Source organism: Diorhabda sublineata, chromosome 3 (genome assembly GCF_026230105.1).
Source record: "Diorhabda sublineata isolate icDioSubl1.1 chromosome 3, icDioSubl1.1, whole genome shotgun sequence".
Taxonomy (NCBI): domain Eukaryota; kingdom Metazoa; phylum Arthropoda; class Insecta; order Coleoptera; family Chrysomelidae; genus Diorhabda; species Diorhabda sublineata.
In genome coordinates, this window is record NC_079476.1 from 14,584,109 (window position 1) to 14,606,059 (window position 21,951).

Consider the following 21,951-nt stretch of genomic DNA (forward strand, 5'->3'; position numbering starts at 1 on the left):
TGCTGTTGCTTTATTTCTGGATCATTCCAGATTCATCCCCAATCATAATCTAGCTAATTTTTCAAATATTAAAGGAAAACTTGGATGCGGATTCGTTGATCTAATTTTTTTGTCTTTTTTTTGTTACAATAACAAAATGTGATGAACGTAACAAAGACACTGGTGACATCCTTCAGAAGTTTGGATACGAAGATATAAAAGTAGGCTTGATAATTTTGAGACAAGTCTAGTATATATCGACTGGTTGGATTACGTATTGAAAATATTTAATAGTTTAATGTGCAAATGGAAAGGAAAATAAAATATATCACAGAATGTTCATCTTGTTTGAAATATCTCGTTTCCACACGAGTTGTACACTATACTTTTTTGAAGAAGATGAGCTACTTTATACTGTGCCCTAACACATAAAGTTTTGCAATTGTCCCAGAGTAAAATGCACTTTCTGTGCTAGTTCATGGGGTGAAATTTATATACATGCTATACATACATTCATTTATAAATAATATTTGATGTTTTGTTTTCATCTAGCAAATGTATAATTCTTTTCATAACGGCTCAAGATATGTGATATACATAAGTAATCATATAAAATGAAAACAAAAAATTATAAACGGCTTTCACACAAATTTACGTCAGAACAAGAACTGCCATGGGGATTTCCACTATCAGCTTTAGATTATTTCTAACTATTGTTCCAATGATGTAAAATATTTTGACCCTCAGGCATACTTACTACACAGTAACACACACTAGAAAATTGAAGATAAAAAGCAAGTGATCCATTTCACAAGTTCAACACATAAGTAATGGAGGTATTAATACATCCCCTACTAATATTTATGAAATGATAAATTATCCAATGATAGAATATGGTAATCCTATATTTTTAAACTTAAAATCAAAAATGATAAAATTAGTTAATGTTGCAGATACATCAGCATAGGGAAGGAAAAATAATTAAAAATTATTTATTAAAAAAAGTTTGCAGTAATGTGCAGGCAGAAAGATCTTGGTTGATAGCCTTTTCAACTGCATTGAGAGTGTAGAAAGATAATTCCATCAATGAAATAGCAGTGTAACATCACCCTACGACCATTAAGAGAGAAGCATTAATGTAAAAAGCTTGTTCTTTTTGGAAACTACCATTGAATGTGCTGAATAACTGGTTAAAGTTACACAATCATGTATGACGTAAGTGTTTCTCTAAAAAATTTCTTTACAAAGAGTCCATGATATCATACTAACTTTAAAGATTGAGAAACTTCAAAATTGCCTTAAAGACTGTCAGAGGGCTAATATTTTTGACTAGTAATAGTAATGTTGACAAAATTAATAATGTAATAATAGTATACTCTAAATGGCATACATTCCAGGACAATCAGAAAGACTAAAAACTAAACACTTTGAATGCCAACGACAGTGAAGAAATTGGAAGAAATAGCTAAAGACCACATGCTAGCTTAATCCGGCACTGATCATATGTGGAATAAATTTAAAATATTGATGTAAATAGTAAGGTAGATATAAAATCTTACCTGTAGAAAATTTGTCGACCATTTGGGTAATTAATTCGGGCCATTTTAGAGGGAAATCTGTTTTTCCTATTATACTTATAGCATCACTCAACTGTTTCTGAATAGCTTCTGGGGAACTTAACATTAGAGTGACAATAAGATTTTTAATTGCAACACGATCAGTTTCATGTATACGATCTGTTTGATCTTCCTCCTAAAAGACTCGTGTTAGTAAAGTCGATTAATGAAGTATATTTTACTTACCACAAACCAGTTTCTTTTTATATAGTTTTTAAATGCTACGGCTCCCGCAACTCTGATAGTCATGTCTACTTCAGCTTTGTGAACAAGGTTCAAAAGAAGCAATGGATAATTTTGATTAACCTCTACTCCTTTTAAAAATTGTTCGGCTATAAAATTATAAATAAATTATAAACATTTTAAAATGTGAAAATATGACTCTTACCGGGTCTTCGAACATTTACATCGGGACTAAGGGTTTCTTGTAGGTATTTGCCAAGAGTTTGTAGATTATGGTCAGATATTTCCATTGTTTAGATAAATTATTATACTACCACAATATATTTTCAACTATGAGATACTTTTTAGGCTTATATTACATATACTTGAAGCTAACCCTAAAAACCGGATGAATATATTTGAAATGCGACGTTCATTAAAGTCAGCTTTTATTCAATAAATTCAGGTTAATCCTTCTTACAATAACAGCTACTGAATTTTTTATATGACATCGCCAAAATTTGCCTTAAAAAGTGACAGTCCGAAAAAACCGCGAAAGTTTATGAGGTTATAAATATAGCTTTGAAACTTTGTAATAAGAATGAAAGTACTTTTAATATAGAATTAACTTAATTAATTAACGATGGTGTTACAAAATTCCGGTAAATACAGAGCAGTAAGATCCGAAAAAGTAGCATCTTCCAATGATAATACAAAAGGTGCAAACAGGTTAGCAATGAAAAATATAGAAATATGTGTTTTCAAATAACATTTTAAATCATTCTAGAGAAGAGAGTTCAGAATTTCGTGTTCGTCAAGTTATAGAAAATGAAACTATAGATCTTAAGTATGGATTTGCCAGAATTAAAGAACAGCAAGAAAAGACGGGTTTTCTGCTTAATATGCATTCCGTAAGTTTTAATAGATTTTTGGTTTTAAAGAATAAAAAAAACTATATTTTCAATACAATATTGATGTATTAATTTGACAACATATTTGTAATTCAAAGTAATACTAATTTTTGTAACACATATAGAGCTACTGTGAAATATTTCTAATAATGTAAATCTTATTTATTATATCTCTAAAAAATTGATATTCCAACTTAACAAACAACAATTTATTTAATAGACCGAAATTCTTGATGAAGACAAAAGATTGTGTGCAGCTGTTGATTATTATTTTATGGAAGAAGATGGTACCAGATTTAAAGTAGCATATCCTTTTATGCCTTATTTTTATGTACTAACTCACAAAGAATTACTTCAAGAGGTAATTGAATTTTTGTCCAAGAAATATACAGGAACCATCGCGAAAGTTGAAATTGTTGCAAAGGAGGATTTAGACTTGGTAAATAAAAATTTTAAATGTACAAAAACCTACATATAATTTCAATGTGATTTTTTAATCATTTTTAGTCAAACCACCTCATAGGATTAAAGCAAAAGTATATAAAATTGTCTTTTATGAATCAAACAGACTTAATAAAAGTAAGAAGGGAAATTATGAAAGTAGTAAGAAAAAATAGACAAAAAGACAACACAAATTCATTTTACACAGAAATGTTAACAAGTACTTTGTGTAATGGAGATATAATAGAAAGTACAAGTTATTCAAATAAAAATGCGGATCAAATGGAAAATATTTTGGATATAAGGTAAATTAATTAATAAAGCTGACAAACATAAATTGTTTGTCTTGTTACTGTGCCGTAATTGTATAAATAATAATAATGGTTTAACACCTATAATGGGGTTGTGAAGCAAACATGCCCTCTAGTCCCCATAATCCATGTCTACACCTTCTCACTTATTTCCAGCCACAACTTACCATTATCTGTCTTTTGCTGCCAGTTTCTAATTCCTACTCTGCTTAGGTCATCTTCCACTTATTTTAACCAATTTGGTTCTAGGCCGGCCACGTTTTTTTCTATCACTGGGATTCCATTCCATAATTTTATATGCTATAGATTTTGTTTCTTCTCTCGATAGATGCTCCAACTACTTGACTGACTGAGCTTTGATTTTTTTTACATCTTCTCTGTTTAGTTCATATGTAAAAAGCAAGAACAAGAGGATAAACCTTATTGCACTCGAGTAGTTCAAGTGGTGCCTGCCATGTGGAGATGCCTGTAGATATTGATCTTGAACTTTTATAGAATTTAGTGTTTGGGAAAGATGTACCTTGGTAACTGATTCCACAGCTAGCCTTTTCCAAAGGAAGGAGTCCCGATAAATTGACGTTCTGGGTGTCAGCACATGTTTATGAGCCATGTCTGCCTGTCAAGTATGACTTGCAAAAACTGCTCTAGGTGGGATTATGTGGGGCAGCTCGGAACAGCATCTACTGTGGTAGTATTGGTAAAACAGAGTCAAGACAGCGACCTTTCTTCTATGCTCCAAGTTTCTGGTCAACTCTGAATTACCTATAAGTCGAATTGCTCTCTTCTGTATTACATCATGCTTGGAAGCCGAGTTCCAAATATGAGAACAATACTCCAAATATAGGCCTTTTAGAAAATTAAAAGCTTTTGCAGGGTATACAGCTTTTTGGTCTTAAAAAGCTTGGAGCCAAGCACTTATGAAGCTACCTTAGTTAAGCTATAATCAGGTTTGCAGTTTAGTCAAGTAAATCGTTGATGTATAGGAGAAAGAGAGTAGGTGACAAGATGCACACCAGCATTGACCTCAAACCTTTCCGGGTTGTTCTCCATCGATATCGTCCTGGATGGATTAGTATTTGAGAAAGCTGCTAAGCTAGTTGATAAGTGGGTACGATAAATCATATAATCTTTATTTATTTAGTAGGTTGATCTGAAAAACACCTACAAAAGCCTTTGATATCTTCAGTGCTCTGAATTCTCCATATTTCTCTATAGCTTCAGTTCATATATTGGTTACATAAGCCAGGAGATCCTCGGTTGATCTATGTTTATGAAAACCATATTGATGGTCACTGATGTTGTTAGCAGACTTTTTCCATGGCAATAGCTGGGATTAAAGCAATTGGGCGGTAGTTGTTGGGAATGGTCCTTTCCCCTTTTTTTCGTATGGGTTGAACCCGAGCAAGTTTCCAATCTGTAGGGAAATGACCTCTTATATGATAGCAAAAAGAGTTTGCATAGCGGACTTGTTAGTTCAGCTGCATATTTATTTAATATGATTGGTCTGTCATTGTTTCTGCTGAGTACATCAATACTGGTCGAATCATTGTTTTATATATACTGATCTTTATTTATTTAGTGAGTGGTTTACCTTCCAATAACTTCCTATAAGCATAGAAGGCTCTATTTTTTCATCTCTGTCAGTACTCCTCTCTCCTCCATTATTGATCATAACTTCTACTTCCATAAATTTATACTAGTCAACTTTCACCTTTAACCCTTGACATTGCTTTCCAAATCTCAGTATTTTAGTTTTCATTAATTTTTAAACCCATCTGATTTCCTTCTCTATCAATCTCATTTAACATTGTCTCCATTATAGATCTTGGTTTGGTTACAAGTACTATGTCATCAGCATATGCGATTATCTGTCCTTAAATTCCCTCTATTAATTTTCCTCATTATGTATTCTAATGCTAAGTTGAAAAGTGTGGCTTACTCCTTTGTTAATCAAAAACTAATCAGATTCTCCTTAAGTGTGCTGAACCTGTGGGGTAATAGTTATATTGATTAATCTTCGTAGTTTTGCATATATACCTTGTTAGTTTTGTGTTGTCAATATGTTTTTTATTGAGTCAAAGACTTGTTGATAGCATCTTTAGGTCTATTTGATACTCATGTGCTTTTTCCATTATTTTTATATTGTTTGTACTGGGTCTGCTGTCGACCCACCCCATGTGAAGCCACATAATAATTATTAATTATATACTTATAGGGTAAGTTATTCATTTTTTTTTCTCAATTTATTTATTTTTAGGGAGTATGATGTACCTTATCACGTTCGAGTTTCAATAGACCTAAAAATTTTTTGTGGATCATGGTACACTATTAAATCCAAAGGAAAAGATTTACCACCTTCAATTACACCAAGGCCTGATATCATAGAACGACCCGAAGCGATAGTTCTTGCTTTTGATATTGAAACTACAAAATTACCTTTAAAATTTCCAGACTCTGCTACAGATCAAATCATCATGATATCATACATGATTGATGGGCAAGGTAAGATAAGATTGTAGTTTTACCGCTATCATTATAACGAAATTTTTTCATTAATCTATCATAGTAGAAACTCCTCTAGTCATACAAAGAAGCAAAAAAGTCTTACAGAAGTTTGATACCTTGATTCTTTTGTTAGAAGCAGAGTATTCTTTCTGACTCTATGCACTTAATAGTGATAATAGTAGATACCATCCAGAAGTCTTCACCCACTAGCATTAGTAGTCTTCTGTGACTCAGTTTATCCTGAATGTCGAAAGTTCATGGACTTTTTTGTAATGGAATTGTTGTTGGTGACTTTGCTATGCAATCAAGATGTTTTAGGATATTTTATCATCATAGAGCAAGTACTACTCGTCAGTAAAATATTGGGAAAGTGGATCGACCACCCAATCTACTACAGAAGTTGGCACTGGAAATGTTTTGAAATCTCAAAATTCGATTTTCAAAAAATCATTTTATTCTTTAAATTAATTATTACAACAAAAATCCACTTAATATCTACAAGGCTTGACTTAGAAGTGAACAATTCAGAGATATTAAAACAGTTAAAGTAAAAAATTGTATGATTAGCAAATCTTGAAAATGAGGTTGTTGAGTTTGCAATTCCTATAAGGTGAGATAATTTCAGTGTATCAAGGTATACTAAAACAAAAATTAAGTGACATTGGTTGGTATTGATAAAATATGCCTCGGGCTTGGTTGTTTTTGCAAAACTAACTTATTTAATCATCCTCATGGTTTGGTCCATGGCAGTTTTTGCCACAATAACTTTTTAACACATGAAAATGACAATTTGCTATTGGGTGGTGGCAACCATTTAAAATTGAATAAAATTGACATTGGTTGCTTTTAAAATAAACCCTTTAATTGTACACTATAAGTTTTTTGGATATTCTTTTTATATTACGAGTAGAATTACAAAACCATCTTGTAAGACAATCGTTTTTTTTTCAAATTACATTGTTTCATTTGAAATAAGACTTTTTTGTTTGCTGAATATGAGTGGAAATATGCTTAGTATGAACGTTTTTAATGTCAAATAACTGGTTTTATATTTATTGATGTCTGTAAATGAAGCCTAATATATTTTTTGAACTCTCGTTGATTTGCTTGAAAACAAACATTTAACAAGAAATAATTTTAGTAAACTTGTAAACTTTATTTTGCTAAAGGATCGTCTTAAGCGTTGAGAATATAAGTATAATTCACTATTTTATAAATGATTTTAATTACTATGTATTATACAAGGTGAGTCATGAGGAATTTTAAACACTTCTATCATATTGGAAGATATCATCTGTTTACTAAAAAGTGTAAACTCTTGTGCTTTTGTAATTGTCAGGGTGATTTGTGAAATTGACTGTAAATTTTAATTGGCTAGTGTTTAGACAGCTCATTTGGTTTTTTAAATGATACAGTACACTGCTATCAAGAATTCGACTGGTATTAGTTAAACTTAGAAATTCCAGAACTGGCTTTGAAAAAAAATTGAGGCATTCGTATTAAATATTGCACACTGTATAACATATATTTTTTACATGCAATAAGTGACTTTCAGACCACATAAATAACCAATGAAAACGACATATTGTTAAAACAGGTGTTCTCACTTAGTAAAACCATAAATAAGTAACGCATCAATAAGAATTGTACAGAGTTGTACTTAATATAACAAGCAAAGATAATTTCAGTAAAATTAAATACAAGTATGAATTTGTAACTTAAAAACTAGAGTAATAGTTTTATAGCACTTTTTGATGAGAGTTACTCAAAAAATCTTTGGAAGAAATAGTTGTTATGATCATGTTTTGTTTGTTCTTGTTGCCATAATATAGATACAATACAGTTATAATTTTATAACAGTAAAATCATACTACAAAATAACTTTTTAATATCATAGCTAAGACAATTTCCAGGAAAATTCTGAAATTTTGACTTGTGACCAAGTTTTTAGAATCACTGTCGTTAAAATCAATTACAGGTCTATATAAAACCGGAACATGCTGCACGTGAGGATGGTCCTTGAAGTGTATGGCCCAACAAAAGGAAAAAATATATTTATTTTTCAAAGTAATCTCCTTTTAGCTCCACAAAGTTTTCTCATTGATATTCAATAAGTTCGATACCCTTTTTATAATAAGAATCGTCAAGCTCCTCAAAACAACCATTAACAACCTAACCATTAACTGTCGACATCACCTCTTCATTGTTGAAAAATCTTTGACCTCCGAGCCATTTTTTCAAGTCTGGGAACAGAAAATAATCCAAGGGAGTTAAATCTAGCAAATAGGCTGCATGAGGTAGCAAATCAAACTTTCTTCTTAGCCAAATGCGACCGTGTTTGTTTGTTTTCTTCACTCAAACGTTGCAATAAGTTTGCATAATACTCGCCATTGATAGTGCATCCCAAAAACCCGACGCCATGACCTTGCCTGCAGATGGAACGGCCATTGCCTTCTTTTCTTTGCAACCGGTTCTCCCTTTTCAGTCCATTGTTTGATTGTTCTTTTTTTTTCGGGTATGAAGTGACCCATGTTTCGGCTTTATTTCTGTGATGGAAACATCTTCACGATGCTATTTTCAGTCGTCGATCATCCAGAACCGCTTTGTAGATTTTCATCAATATTTCTGGAGTCGTCACTTCATTTGGTCGACCACTGCGATGCTAATCTTCGCAAGTCGTACGCCCTCGTTTAAACACTGTTACCCAAAATTTTACTGTTGATAAAGAAGAAGCAGTCTCACTAGGAGTAGAATATAGTTCAATTTTTATGTTAGTTGTCGATCGACGACCAATTTTTTCCATATTTACAAATTCACTGAAAACGTTCACTATTGATGGCTGCCAAACAAAACTTGAAACATATGCTGTTTCATCTCTTTTTACATGATTTATGGGATTTCTCCAATTTTCGGTGTTAATGTTTGAACATTCTTTCAATATCAGTTCCACAACAGACGAATTTTTGTGTAAACTGTTAATAATTTTGTCTGTCTTTTTAGTTGGGACCATATTCAATCGATTGGAGTACATTTATACGGAGGTAATCATTATTTTTTAATTTTTCGTATAGACGTTTTTTTGTACAGTTCTTTCATGCTGTCATAATCCAAACTGCTTAAATTATAGCATATCAGTTTTATGTTCACATTTGTTTCTGTATTTTAATCTTTTTTGGTTATTGTTTGTGGGAAACTTTCACGAAAAGGAAGAATCTAATTTCTTTGACAAATTTTTCCAACCAAGTTATCGCCTTCAGAGACTGAAGGTAAAATTTTTCAAGGGCTGGATCATTCCAAAAAATTTCTTTGGAATACTGAATTGTGATTAAAATTTACTACCATTTCTCACTGGCTTTCTTAAGGGATACTTCCACCTCAAAAGATATCTAATTAGATTAAGTCTAGCAAATAATCAGTGCAGGTTCTGTGGGGATGAGAAAGGAACTTCTCTAGATGGTCCAATGACATGGATAGCTCCGATGGCATGTGGCTCTCTATATTAAATCTAATCACAAGACTTAAAATTGTGTATAGTGATCAATTATTAAATCGGATTAGTCAAAAGGAGCTGATGGATTTGAGTTTATAAGAATAATTTGTCATAATTTGATATTCAAGCACATGAGTAGATGAAGTCTTGTAACTGTTACCTTTGCATTTTTACCTTGGATCTCAATAGGAAAATTTACGTTTTTATTTGTTTATTATTTGTATACCTTGTAACCTTAATAATGTTTTTCTTTTCAGGTTATTTGATAACGAACCGAGAAGTTTTGTCGGCTGATATAGAAGATTTTGAATACACACCAAAACCAGAATTTGAAGGCAAATTTACAATATTCAACGAACCTAATGAAATGTGCCTGTTACAGAAATTTTTTGATCACATCTTAGAAGTCCGACCACATATTTTTGTTACCTACAACGGTGATTTTTTCGATTGGCCTTTTATAGAATCTCGAGCAGCTTCTTACGACTTAGATATGAAACAAGAAATTGGTTTCTCCAAAAATAATGAAGACGTTTACTGTTGTAGGCCTGCAATGCACATGGATTGTCTCTGTTGGGTAAAAAGAGACTCTTACCTACCAGTTGGATCACAAAATCTCAAGGCTGTCGCTAAGGCAAAACTTAGGTATATTAATTAAATCATTAATGCATTGGAATATAATCTGGCTCAAAAATATTTGGACAAGTTATATTTTAAACAGTTTCAAATAAATCCCAACACACAATATTTTTTTGTAGGTATGACCCAGTTGAGTTAGATCCAGAGGAAATGTGTCCTTTAGCAGCATCTCAACCTCAAGTATTATCCAATTATTCAGTGTCAGATGCAGTTGCCACATATTATTTATACATGCAATATGTACATCCTTTTATTTTTGCATTATGTACCATTATTCCTTGTGAGCCAGATGAAGTCCTAAGAAAAGGATCAGGTATGTTTCAATTATTATATTTATATTATATTTTTTAACACATTTTTGTATATACTTAGGAATACACAGAGAAGGAACAATTTATTGATATCATTTTCGTAATTATGTGAGAATCCTGCAACAAGAATGAAATAATAACATTTGCAAGAAAATGTATTAAAATATACTCCGTTATGTTTAGTGGTCTTAGAGATGAATACACACCTGTATATGTATAGGCATTAACAAAATATTTTGATACCTATTTGAGGCATTCATTCCAAGAAACTTTTTCTTCACTAGTCTCTGAAAACATGAAACGTGGTACATACTGAGCAGTCTCCTCTGGACTAAGTGGACATGAGTTTTATTGCTGAAAGATGATTTGTAGGCGCTTATAGTTAGAAGATTTGTGACTTGATTAAATGCAAGTGGGGATCAGCTACCATAAGCAATAGTCCCCAAACCATCACTCACAGAATCTTGTACACAGCGGAAAACCCATTATCACGGATGGTCTTCACAGAGGCGTCTTACCCTACCTAAACACAATCACAATTAGTCGCTGAATATATTATACCATTCTTACTCCCAGAGCTGTCGTTCTCTACGCAGTTTCGGTCGTTGCTTTACTTTAAATTCCTTTCTATTCGCTGCTCCACTACAATTATGTATTTCTTTTGGTATTATTTTTTATATTTATTTTGTTATAATTTTTTGCATAGTTGTATTATAAACCAATCACTAAATTCTATTGAATTATTAGGAACTTTATGTGAAGCCTTGTTAATGGTTGAAGCTTTCCATGCCAATATAATTTTTCCGAATAAGCAAGAATCAGAAATAAACAAACTCACACATGACGGTCACCTTTTGCAACAAGAAACTTATGTAGGTGGTCACGTCGAGGCTCTAGAATCGGGTGTTTTTAGAGCCGATATTCCATGTCGTTTTCGAATTATACCTGAAGCAATAGACACCCTAGTAAGTAAGATTGCAAATACTTTGGAACATGCCATAGTTGTAGAAGAGGGGGTTCCAATGGAATGCGTTACTAATTTAGAAGAGGTTTATGAAGATATCAAAGGGAAATTGCTAGCATTAAAAGTAAGTGAAAAATGCTTTCGAAATATTCATGTACATTTTGATTAATTGGAAATTTTTAAATGAATATTAATTCAAAATATACTAATTTTTAATTGAACTGAACTTTCTGAATTAAACTGAACAGTGTTTTTTCAACTATTCAAATATGAATTTTAATGGTACAAAAAAAAAGAAATTTGCCATATAGCTTTAAATTTTCTAGTGATACTGTTTATTCAATATTATTAAGTATAACTATCATATCATAGTATTAAAGAAGAAATAATGTAATTAAAACAATTCATTATACCATTATGTAAAAAAAATCACCCCTCCAAAATAATGCTTAATTTTGATTTTTGAATGTTTAAAAATATTGATGCATTTAAACAAAAACTTACTTTATGAAGGTGAAAGTAAAACCTCATGAGAATCAAATTTCGATCATTCTAGTAGTAAATTCAGAAAAATAAACAATACATATATATATATATATATATATATATATATATATATATATATATATATATATATATATATATATAATGTGTAATGTTTATTTTTATAAATTTTTTTTTTTTTAAATAAAATCAGATTTTAATTTGGGCGCCATTAATAATTATTTGAATTTCTTTATTTTATTATGTTATTATTATTTTTTTTTATTCTCAGGGTATTATATTGTGAGGTCAAATTAAAAAATTTTATTGCGATAAATTGTTATGGTTGTCAGATGATAATAGTTTTAAGACCTGGTCTGTTCTTTATAATGAATAAAATATTCAAAATATACAATTTCTTAACTAGCTATTACAATTATTTTATTTACAAACATTCATTCATTCATTCATACTCGTAATTACACTCATAAAACTAAATTATATGGAAATGTGAACTCAAATATTATATACTAAAAGAAATACTTAAACTTAATAGAACAGTACCTTAAGTGTTTGTTATGTTGTATTTTTAATTTTTTTTTTTTAAATTGGAAATTGTTACGGCCTTGCAGAATAAACAGATACTCCGCTGTAGTTCCATTCCTGTTCTTTTCCTTTTCACAACTTCTTTATCTTGGAAATTGTCCCTTTGTGAGTATTCTCACTTATTTCACTTTATTTAATTGTTTTCACTAATTTCTTATTACTACTACTTATTAATTATCAATCCTTTGAATATTTTATGCCTTTTTTTATCAAGATTTTAATTTTTTAAATTTCAATTAAAATTATTTTACTCTTTTTTTTTCTTGCCAAAAATTTCTTTCGTTGTTGATTCTTTTCTTCATTGTTTTTTTTTTAACCAATGATATTTATTTTAAAAGTTAGTTACTAAATTGTCATTTCTAAATTTTTAAATTATTGTGACTTTATTCAAATAATATTATTCTATAATTTCTTTGTTGTATTTATTTCATTCCTATGTTATTAATTTTATCATTGCAGTTGTCAAAATTTTTATATTTTATCATTTATAACCTTAAAATTTATGTTGGTATGTCACACAAATTTTTGAAGTTGGTGCTCCTGTTTTTATCTGTCAATTTATGGATTAAATTCTTTGATTATACAGGATTTGTCAAAATTAAATAATAATTTAGAATATAGTGTTGGCCAAAAGAATGTTATTTATTTTATTTTGATAAACTGCTCTCAGTAACCGAATAACAGAACTGAACTTATTGCTTTATTTATATCTTATTATTATTTAATAATTTATTTTGGATACATTCATACCATAACGATATATATATATATATATATATATATATATATATATATATATATATATATATATATATATATATATATATATATATATATAAAACGGAAGTGACCAAATTTGTGCCTATAACTGTTATTAATAATGGCTTGGAGGCACACTTCGCTGAGAGAGAGCAATGAACTGGTGACTTGGTACACAGACGGCTCCAGGATGAATGGCTTGCAAGACTAGGCTTCTGCAAAAGATACCTCAAAATAAGTGAATATTTTTCGCTTGGGGAAGAACTGAGGAACCCAGTAATCTCAATCTGCTCAGATAGTAGAGCTTTCATACAATGCATAACGGCCGAAAGGGAGTACTCTAGGCTAGTGCTGGAGTGTAAGAAAGTCCTACAAAATCTAGTAAATAATGACTGCAAGATCCAGCTCGTCACTCGGGCAACAAGGGCAACTATGAAGCGAAATCACTCGCAAGACTGAAATCGAGGAACTCACCAATAGACTCAGAACCCCATTCTTGGTGTAGCTAAAAGTGCTTCTTTCGCGTCTCTCAACAGTCTTCTTGCAAGGCGAGCTCGGCGGAGATGGATAGAGACACCTGGCATGAGACAAGCGAAGGCTCACATAGACCAGCTTCTCTTACCAAACAACTGCTCCAATTAAAAGGCGTGAAATTCGACTAGTGACCGGACTTTTAACCAGAAGCATTCATCTAAGACGCATTCTCCACGCCTTGGGGCACGTTTCAAACACTTGGGCATTCCAAGCCTCACAGCTTGCCTAAATGACAACAAAAGGTTCAAGCCAAAGCGCCTGATCGGCTTCTCAAAGGACATAGGCTTTCGGTAATGTCGAGTGAGGCACCAGCAACGAAAAGGAGCTTCTGAGCCTCCAGGTATACTTCGAACCTCTTTTTGATTTAGAGCTTTCCATATTTTACTTAGTCTAAGAGATAGCTAATATACAATTATAAGATTATAGAGCTTGTAAGCGACTATCAATTACATGACAAAAAGACTACCATTGGATTGAAGTCGAAGCTTTTAACTAGCCATACAATTGGGAACTTTTTTTCTATAAAGGTTAAAGAAAGTATGTCAACAATACATTTATGAACGTTAAAACATCCTCCCTCTCAATGAGCAGCATATCGGGGTGGTTAACTAACATATACCTTAATTGTATGCAGCAATTCATTTGTTCTTCTGTATACTAAGCACATTGATCATTGCAAAATCTGGATACATATAAGAACATTACAACCATTCTTTCTACTTGAAATGATATTTGATAAATTCTAGTCCTACTGTTAAGTTAATGAGGGTCGATTTGCGGGCCTCATATCATATGTTTCTTGGATTTTCAGTTTATTTTTATATTTTTAGAATTCTCCAATGAGATTGGAAAGGCCACTAATTTATCATCTTGACGTTGGTGCCATGTATCCCAATATAATTTTAACAAATAGGTTGCAACCCTGTGCAATTGTGGATGAAACTATTTGTGCTGCTTGTGATTTCAATAGACCTGGAGCATCTTGCCAAAGGAATATGGCATGGATGATGCGTGAGGAATACAGTAAGTTTTCACAAATCTAATATTGAATTACTATATCTATTCGGATTAATTCAGCATTTCTCATTCTTTCAGTATTCGGGACCCAATTTTAAATAACAATATTTATGGCGCCCCTCCACACTTCTTTTTCATCTAATATTAAAATATGACATATATTATATATTATGTATAAAGTTTATGTTAGTGTCCTAGACATTGATCATAAGATCATAATACAGATTTTAGCATAGATTTTCAGAATTACCAAGAAGCGATGAATTTATTGAAACTTGTCAAGGGCTTCTCTATACCTACTGCATGCTCTTGTAACATTTTCATTGCTCACAGCTTGCGTTACTTTTGTTGTTATAAACATTATACGATATAAACTTACCAACTTCTTTTTGTGAATAATTTTCTTTGTAAGATATTTTGTCATATTATCTTTGAGTAGAAATATTTACATATTATATTTCATAGTTTTGTATGTACTTGTTGGTGACATACTGGGTTCCTGGAATTTATTTAGCACAGTTTATTTTATCCTTTTGTTGAACTATTTTTATATAAACAAATTGAATGTTTGGTTTATTTTCTTTTGAGGTTAAGTCTTGGTCTAAAGGAGGCAAGCATTATTTGAAATTTGCCAGACGTGGTATAACTGGTTGCAGAATTATGTTGCTTGTAAAAGCCAAGTTGCTTCCCCTTAGAAGGTTAGAGCCACATCTAGTTAACCGTTCACTAATTAGGTTATTCGTGCAGTATTTTGTAAATTTTGCGGATATTGATTTTTTGTTGTCCGATGAAAGGTTGTTTTGATGAGTGATTTGTTAGCTGTCGTCATGACGTGTGACCCGATTTTGCTCAAGAAGTTTACTGCTAACTTCATTCATATTTTCCTTTTGACTGTTAACCGATGTGGAATTTTTCATTATGGATTTGATTATAAATTTTTAAATTTGGCTGCAAATTCTATATTTGCGGAAGTCGGGATATTTCCGACTGAGAAATTGACGATTGGAGAGGTAGTTACCTTGTTCTTTTGGTCAGCGACCGTGGTAGCGCTAAGATCAATTTCTCCAGAGATTTTTGAAAAGCGGTATTTAGCCGGCCTAAGGAACCTTCCGCCGATTTCAAAAATACTGGAATATTAATTTGTTAATTGAACATTCAAGAAGAAGTTGATATAAGTTCCCTTCGTTAAAAAGGAAGGGACCTAGCTTTGGACATAGGACCTTTATTGGGGCTTAAAACTTAGACGACTTTAATTGGGATTTAACGTCAAACTTTGCTTTTTGGAGCTACCTAGTCGGGGACAATTAACAGAACGAACTTCTTTAATTCGTAACCTCATTCCACGAATGTGGTCCTGTTTGTATTCTCCTGACAAGTGGGGAGTCTCATATGTTGTTAAAGGTCAGATCCACTCACATTACTTTTTTGTTGTAAAATTTACTTTATTATGTTCTGTAAACCAAAAACTCATGAGTTTTGCGGGTAACCTTTTTTTACCTGTTTTTTTATAATTTCAAATATAAATCATTGTATTTTATTTTCAACAAGTAGCTTTATTCCTAAAAATACCTCAACCTATTTCTATACTTTTCTCAGTTTAGGTTAAAAAACTGAGTGGCGCCCCATTTGGAACTTGAAAGCATACAAAATTTCTGTACATATTAAACACAGCAAAATCTTGCAACAAACCCTGACAACACACATTAACATGATGAGCTTAATCGGAGCCCAAAAGCTTTTCTTTCATAGTCACTTCATGGAATCCCATTTATATGTTAGATCATAGTAAAAGACCATAATTCATCACTCATTACAATTGATTGGATTATACTTCCTCTCACAACATTGTGAAGCTACTTTTGCATTGTGTTGAGAATTTGAGGCACCCATCTTGTACTAATTTTTGACATATTCAAATACTCAAGTAAAATCATTAGAACACTAGTTTTGGAAATGCCCGCCTGTGTCAGTCATCACCATAGGACCTCCTCCATTGGGTCATCTTCTAATGATTCTCGTCATCAGCTAAACAACTTTTTCTTGTTAAAAATGATTTTCATTTGTGTTAGTGTTAATCAAAAAGTTAGTCAAAAATTTTATTACACCACTCAATTTGAGACAATTTTCAAAACAACTTGACTCGAGTGGTCGTTTGAGCTCTACTATAATAAAATGTATCGAAGCAGCAAGTTGAAAATTTGTTTAAAGCTTCTCTCTACCATATGAGACCAAGAAATCATGGACCGCACTATGTATCTGATATTGATTTGAAAGGTAGAACCTGAATCAATGCTTCTAATTTGCTTTCTGTCATAATCAAATATCATACAGTACACAGTCGACCAAGTTTCCAAAGATAAAATCAAGAAAATAATCGTAAAAATATCTTAATTTTGGATTTACTACTTCTAACATAATAATTTGTTTAAACATTTTGGTAGCAAATAACAATCGCTATTTAAAAACATTTTGTATTAAATACATCAACAAGCCTCGAGATTTCTTTGAACTAAAATAGAAGTCATATGAAGGGCAAACATTTTTCAAAACAAATTGGTGAATGAAAAAGCTTTACTTCTCTCTTGCCAGTGACAGCTCGTGGTAAAAAATATTAGATGCTCTACAATGTTTTTGATAAATTTTCATTGATTAAGTACAAAGTAAGCAGGGAAAGCAATATAATTAATTTTCTGATAACAATCCCAAATCCAATTATTTTTGGCACAAAAATATTGAGTAAATTTCCTTATGTAGCATTTCTTCGAGTTATACCAATTGTTTATATAAATATTTATATAAATATTTATATAAATATTTATATAAATCATATATAAATATTTATAAGATAAAGCTGCCCCTTATGTGTGTGCTAGGTTTAGAAACCCTGGACTATTCTACTGTGAATTTTTTATATTTACCTTTATGTTTCCAGTGCCTGCGTCTAGAAATGAATACCAAAGAATTCAACAACAGTTAGAAACCGAAAAGTTTCCTTCTGAATATCCAGGAGGACCTCCAAGAGCTTTTCATCAAATGTCAAGGATCGAACAAGCCGATCTTGAGAAAAAGAGACTGACAGTTTATTGTAGAAAAGTTTATAAAAAGCTAAAATGTACAAGAGTTGAAGAAAGAACCACCACAATTTGTCAAAAAGAAAACTCGTTTTATGTGGATACCGTAAGAGCATTCAGAGATAGAAGGTATCACATTTTTTCTTATTTCTTTATACTCTTACAACATAAAAGTTCGTAAAAAAAGATTTCATTTTAGTTTCATGTAAGCAAACTCATGGCAAATTATATTTTTTTATCAAAATCCAAGTAAGTGGGAATTTATTAAAATTGTACAAAAAATTGATTCGCATATTTCCCATTTTCAATCATCTATGACCAAAAATTATCTTTAAGACTATAATTCTACTAGCAAACCCGGCGAACTCCGTTTCGCCACCAGATGGCTTCGTTTTATGTAACATTTCGTTTGGTGATCAAAAGATGAAGAAAAATGTTTTTTTTTGTTTTATATTTGAAAAGGAAAAATTTTATTTCATTCCACAACAGTAATGAATTCATTTCGATCACAAAAATGAAGTGTTCTTTAGTTGAACTTCTCTAAGTAAATGAAAGTAATTCCAAAGTAAATACTAAATCGAAGCGTTATACGTGTCCGCAAATTATCCGTTTCATTGAAGTGCTCTTTGGTAAACCACATTTTTTGTTTTTCGGTCTGACGTTAACACAAACAAAGCGGATGGTATCCCAACTCGTGAACACGCAACGTATAACTGCCCATGTGAAAAACATGATTTTCTAAATTTATCCCGCAAACACTAAGCGATTGGCATTGCGAACTCGAAATTGCAATCGTTTGAATTCAAACGGAAGATCAGTCGGAATCATTGGTATTCGAGGAATACATACATTTTCACCTGCGTACTTTCCGGTAATAATGGTTGCCTCAATCAAATTCGGCATAAGTCTTTTTACCGAAAGTCGAGTACCGTTGCAAAGTCGCGGTGGATTCAAATTACGCAATATCATAATAACTGTACCAACTTTGAGTTGCAAGTTATCTGGTGGAAATCCTGGTAACTCAAGAGAGTTCAAAAACTCCGTTGGATAATTTACTACATCATCGGGATTTGTGAAATTCAGTGCGTGTAACTCATTATTCTTTACGGCAAGAATTGCTCGTTGACTTAACCAAGCATAATTCTGATAATTCTCACTAATGTTTGGGAAAACATTTTCAATAAGAGCTAATTGAGAGTCCACAAATCGGCAAAAGTAGTTGGTAAGAGTAATTAATTCAGATGTCGCATCAACTGGGACTTTTCCATTTCCAACAGCTAACAATTGTTTGGAAAATTGTGCAGCACTATGATCATTTTGAAGTTGAACTCTCATATTAGTGGTTAGCGATAATGTTTTTACGTTATTCCATAAAGGTGATGCCTTCAGGCAAGCATTCAATTCATCTGCAGGCGTTCCACGGGGAATTACTGGCAACGTCTGCCTGAAATTGCCTGCCACAATATCATCAAGCTGCCAAATATGTTGTTATTTCGCCGAAGATCCTTCAGTCAGTGTGAAGTTAAGTGCTTCAAGTGATTTCTTATGTGCCATTGTGCACTCATCCCAAACAATGAGCTTGCATTGCATCAACAATTTTCCCATTGCACTGGATCGGAAAATATTGCATTTTGGAATATCAATTGTGTTTAAATTGAGTGGCAACTTAAGCGCCATCTAGAAGAGTCGCCGTAATTCCAGATGATGCTAACGCCAAAGCTATGTCACATCTTGATCGACTTAAAATATTGGTTTGTAGTACATGCTATGTATCAGAGATAGCGCTGTATGTGAAAAAGATTTTCCCGCTTTTCTGTTGAAATTTTTCCTGAATTTTCTTTGCTATAAACCTCAAGGAGCCCGAGACCTTTCCAACGAATGCAAAACCGTGGAAATCGGTTCGTGCGTTCTGGAGTTACAGCGTCAGGAAGGAAAACCCGACTTATTTTTATATAGTAGATTTCATTCGTAAATAGGCTAAATAAATTATTCTTCTTTTCACTGTAACTTGGCCTTTGCCTATATGGTGACACAGTTATCGAATATTCTGGTGTAATTTTAAATGTTTTGAAGATATTAAAAATTTTAAGTGCGAAGTTATTAAACTTGATTTTTGGAATAATTATCAACCCCGGTGTGTTACAAATTGGTTACAGCTGTGGGGTTGTTTTTAAGAAAAGAAAGTATGCCAATTCAGAAATTTAAGTGAGTTGTTGATGAAGCTCAGAAAGGAGCTGGAGGAGGGTGTTGGTTATTTATTAAAAACTCGCCCATAAATTAATATGAACAAATTAGTTAAACACTACAGGAATGTGTAGTGTAATGTAAAGTAGTAAGGATTCTACCGTGAAGGCAATTAGAATTCGGTACACCTGACTGAAATATAGTTTATACAGATTGTAACATCAGTTTAGTAAAGTAATGTAATTTATGTAAGATTTATTTCAAGTGTATTAGTTAGTGTAATAAATCCGTGACATGCAGCATATGGTATTTATTCCTTCTTGAAGTTTGTAGACGTTCGATGGTAAAAATATAAGTAAATACAGGGTGCGGCAGCATAACTTCCTTTTTTAAAAAGTTCGCCATTTAGTCGGTAGATGTCGTAACGGAGTGCTAGTGGTCTCGTTCGAGAGGGGGGACTATAAAGTTTTGTCCCGGCATAGTTCAGTCGCCATCATGCGTTGGAACAGTGAGGAGCGTGCGTTTGCCGTTGAGGTTTACTTTTCGAGCGGATGTTCTGTGATCGCAACCCAGCGCGCCTTTCGGAATCGCTTTAATTTAGCCCCCTTGGCCCCTGTCCCGGACCGGAAATCAATTGTTACGTGGGTCACTACGTTCAGACAAACTGCAAGTGTGACAAGACGAAGAACTGGAGTCCCTCGGCCCATTAGATCACCGGAGAACATTGAGTTAGTTAGAACTTCAGTGTTGCGATCACCACGGCGTTCTGCGCGCAAACATGCGTCTGCCCTTGGACTTTCCGATCGTTCTGTGAGGAGAATACTTCATGATGATCTTCATTTTCATCCATACAAGATGGCAATTGTGCAGGAACTTTCTGAACGTGACTTCAATTCTCGGAGGAACGCGTGTGAGGTTTTTCTGGAAGTCGTTCCTGAGGACGCTATTGTTTTTTTTAGTGATGAAGCCCATTTTCATTTGTGTGGATCCGTAAACAAACAAAACATGCGCTACTGGGCTGATACCAATCCTCGACAATTGCATCAACGGCCTTTGCATTCACCTAAAGTCACAGTGTGGTGTGCAATTTACTCACGTGGAATTATTGGTCCCTGGTTCTTTGAGGAAAATGAAGTCACAGTGACAGTGAATTCGCACCGGTATGTAAACATGTTACAGGAATTTTTTTTCCCACGGCTAGATGAGTTGGACTTAGGGGACACTTGGTTCCAACAAGACGGAGCAACGGCACACACTTCAAGAACATCGATGGCTGTTTTGAAGGAACACTTCCCAGAGCGCCTTATCTCAATTAGGGGCGATTTGGAGTGGCCAGCCCGCTCTCCCGATTTGACCCCTTGTGATTATTTCCTATGGGGTTTTTTGAAATCCCGTGTGTATGTGAACCGTCCAAGGACCCTACAAGATTTGAAGACGAACATCCAGGAAGAAATTGCCAACATAACACCTGCTATGCTGGCAAGAGTCATGACAAACGCCAGAAATCGGTTTACTCAGTGTATGGAGAATGGGGGACGTCACCTAACTGATTTGATCTTCAAAACTCAGTAAAACAAAACTTTATGTATGTGCCTGTATTATAAAAAACGAATAAAAATTTTCTGATTCATACAATAAGTTTTATTAACTTTTGAAAAAAGGAAGTTATGCTGCCGCACCCTGTATGTAAACATCCACTTAATGGCGTTCCTGTAAGGTCTTTCCACATATAATACATGGTGACTGAAGGTACAAATAGGTACTGCATTGATAAGCATCAGATTGTAAGTATGGTATGCAAGATCTATTGAACGATGTTGCTTTAGATCTATTTAAAGGTGATTTGGCGTTTATGTTGCAAACTGTGAAGTTCTTCTAAGATATGTTGATGACAATGGATCTGTTCAAAGAAGGGCAATAATGATAATGATCTCAGAAAGAATATGGATAATTTGCAACGACTTATCT

At 32.8% G+C, this 21,951-nt stretch overlaps 2 protein-coding genes across 3 annotated transcripts in view; one reads left to right on the plus strand and one right to left on the minus strand.

Moving 5' to 3' along the window:
* LOC130441987 (exportin-2) overlaps nt 1–2,251 on the minus strand; it is a 30,603-nt gene extending 28,352 nt beyond the window's left edge. Inside the window, exons 1-3 of the mRNA XM_056775930.1 lie at nt 1,984–2,251; nt 1,782–1,927; nt 1,539–1,731 (exon numbers count right to left, since the gene is read on the minus strand). Of these exons, the coding sequence (XP_056631908.1) occupies nt 1,539–1,731; nt 1,782–1,927; nt 1,984–2,068 (424 nt within the window). The 5' untranslated portion in view covers nt 2,069–2,251. The remainder of the gene's footprint in view (nt 1–1,538; nt 1,732–1,781; nt 1,928–1,983) is intronic.
* Nucleotides 2,252–2,280: 29 nt separating this feature from the next.
* The window catches only part of LOC130441986 (DNA polymerase epsilon catalytic subunit 1), a 63,327-nt gene continuing 43,656 nt past the window's right edge, over nt 2,281–21,951 (plus strand). Inside the window, exons 1-10 of one of the 2 annotated variants that reach the window (XM_056775928.1) lie at nt 2,281–2,486; nt 2,545–2,668; nt 2,889–3,107; nt 3,176–3,414; nt 5,678–5,922; nt 9,673–10,060; nt 10,174–10,367; nt 11,113–11,453; nt 14,542–14,734; nt 17,661–17,928. In XM_056775928.1, coding sequence (XP_056631906.1) covers nt 2,401–2,486; nt 2,545–2,668; nt 2,889–3,107; nt 3,176–3,414; nt 5,678–5,922; nt 9,673–10,060; nt 10,174–10,367; nt 11,113–11,453; nt 14,542–14,734; nt 17,661–17,928 — 2,297 coding nt within the window. In that variant the 5' untranslated portion in view covers nt 2,281–2,400. The remainder of the gene's footprint in view (nt 2,487–2,544; nt 2,669–2,888; nt 3,108–3,175; nt 3,415–5,677; nt 5,923–9,672; nt 10,061–10,173; nt 10,368–11,112; nt 11,454–14,541; nt 14,735–17,660; nt 17,929–21,951) is intronic. The other variant, XM_056775929.1, reaches the window with a different exon arrangement.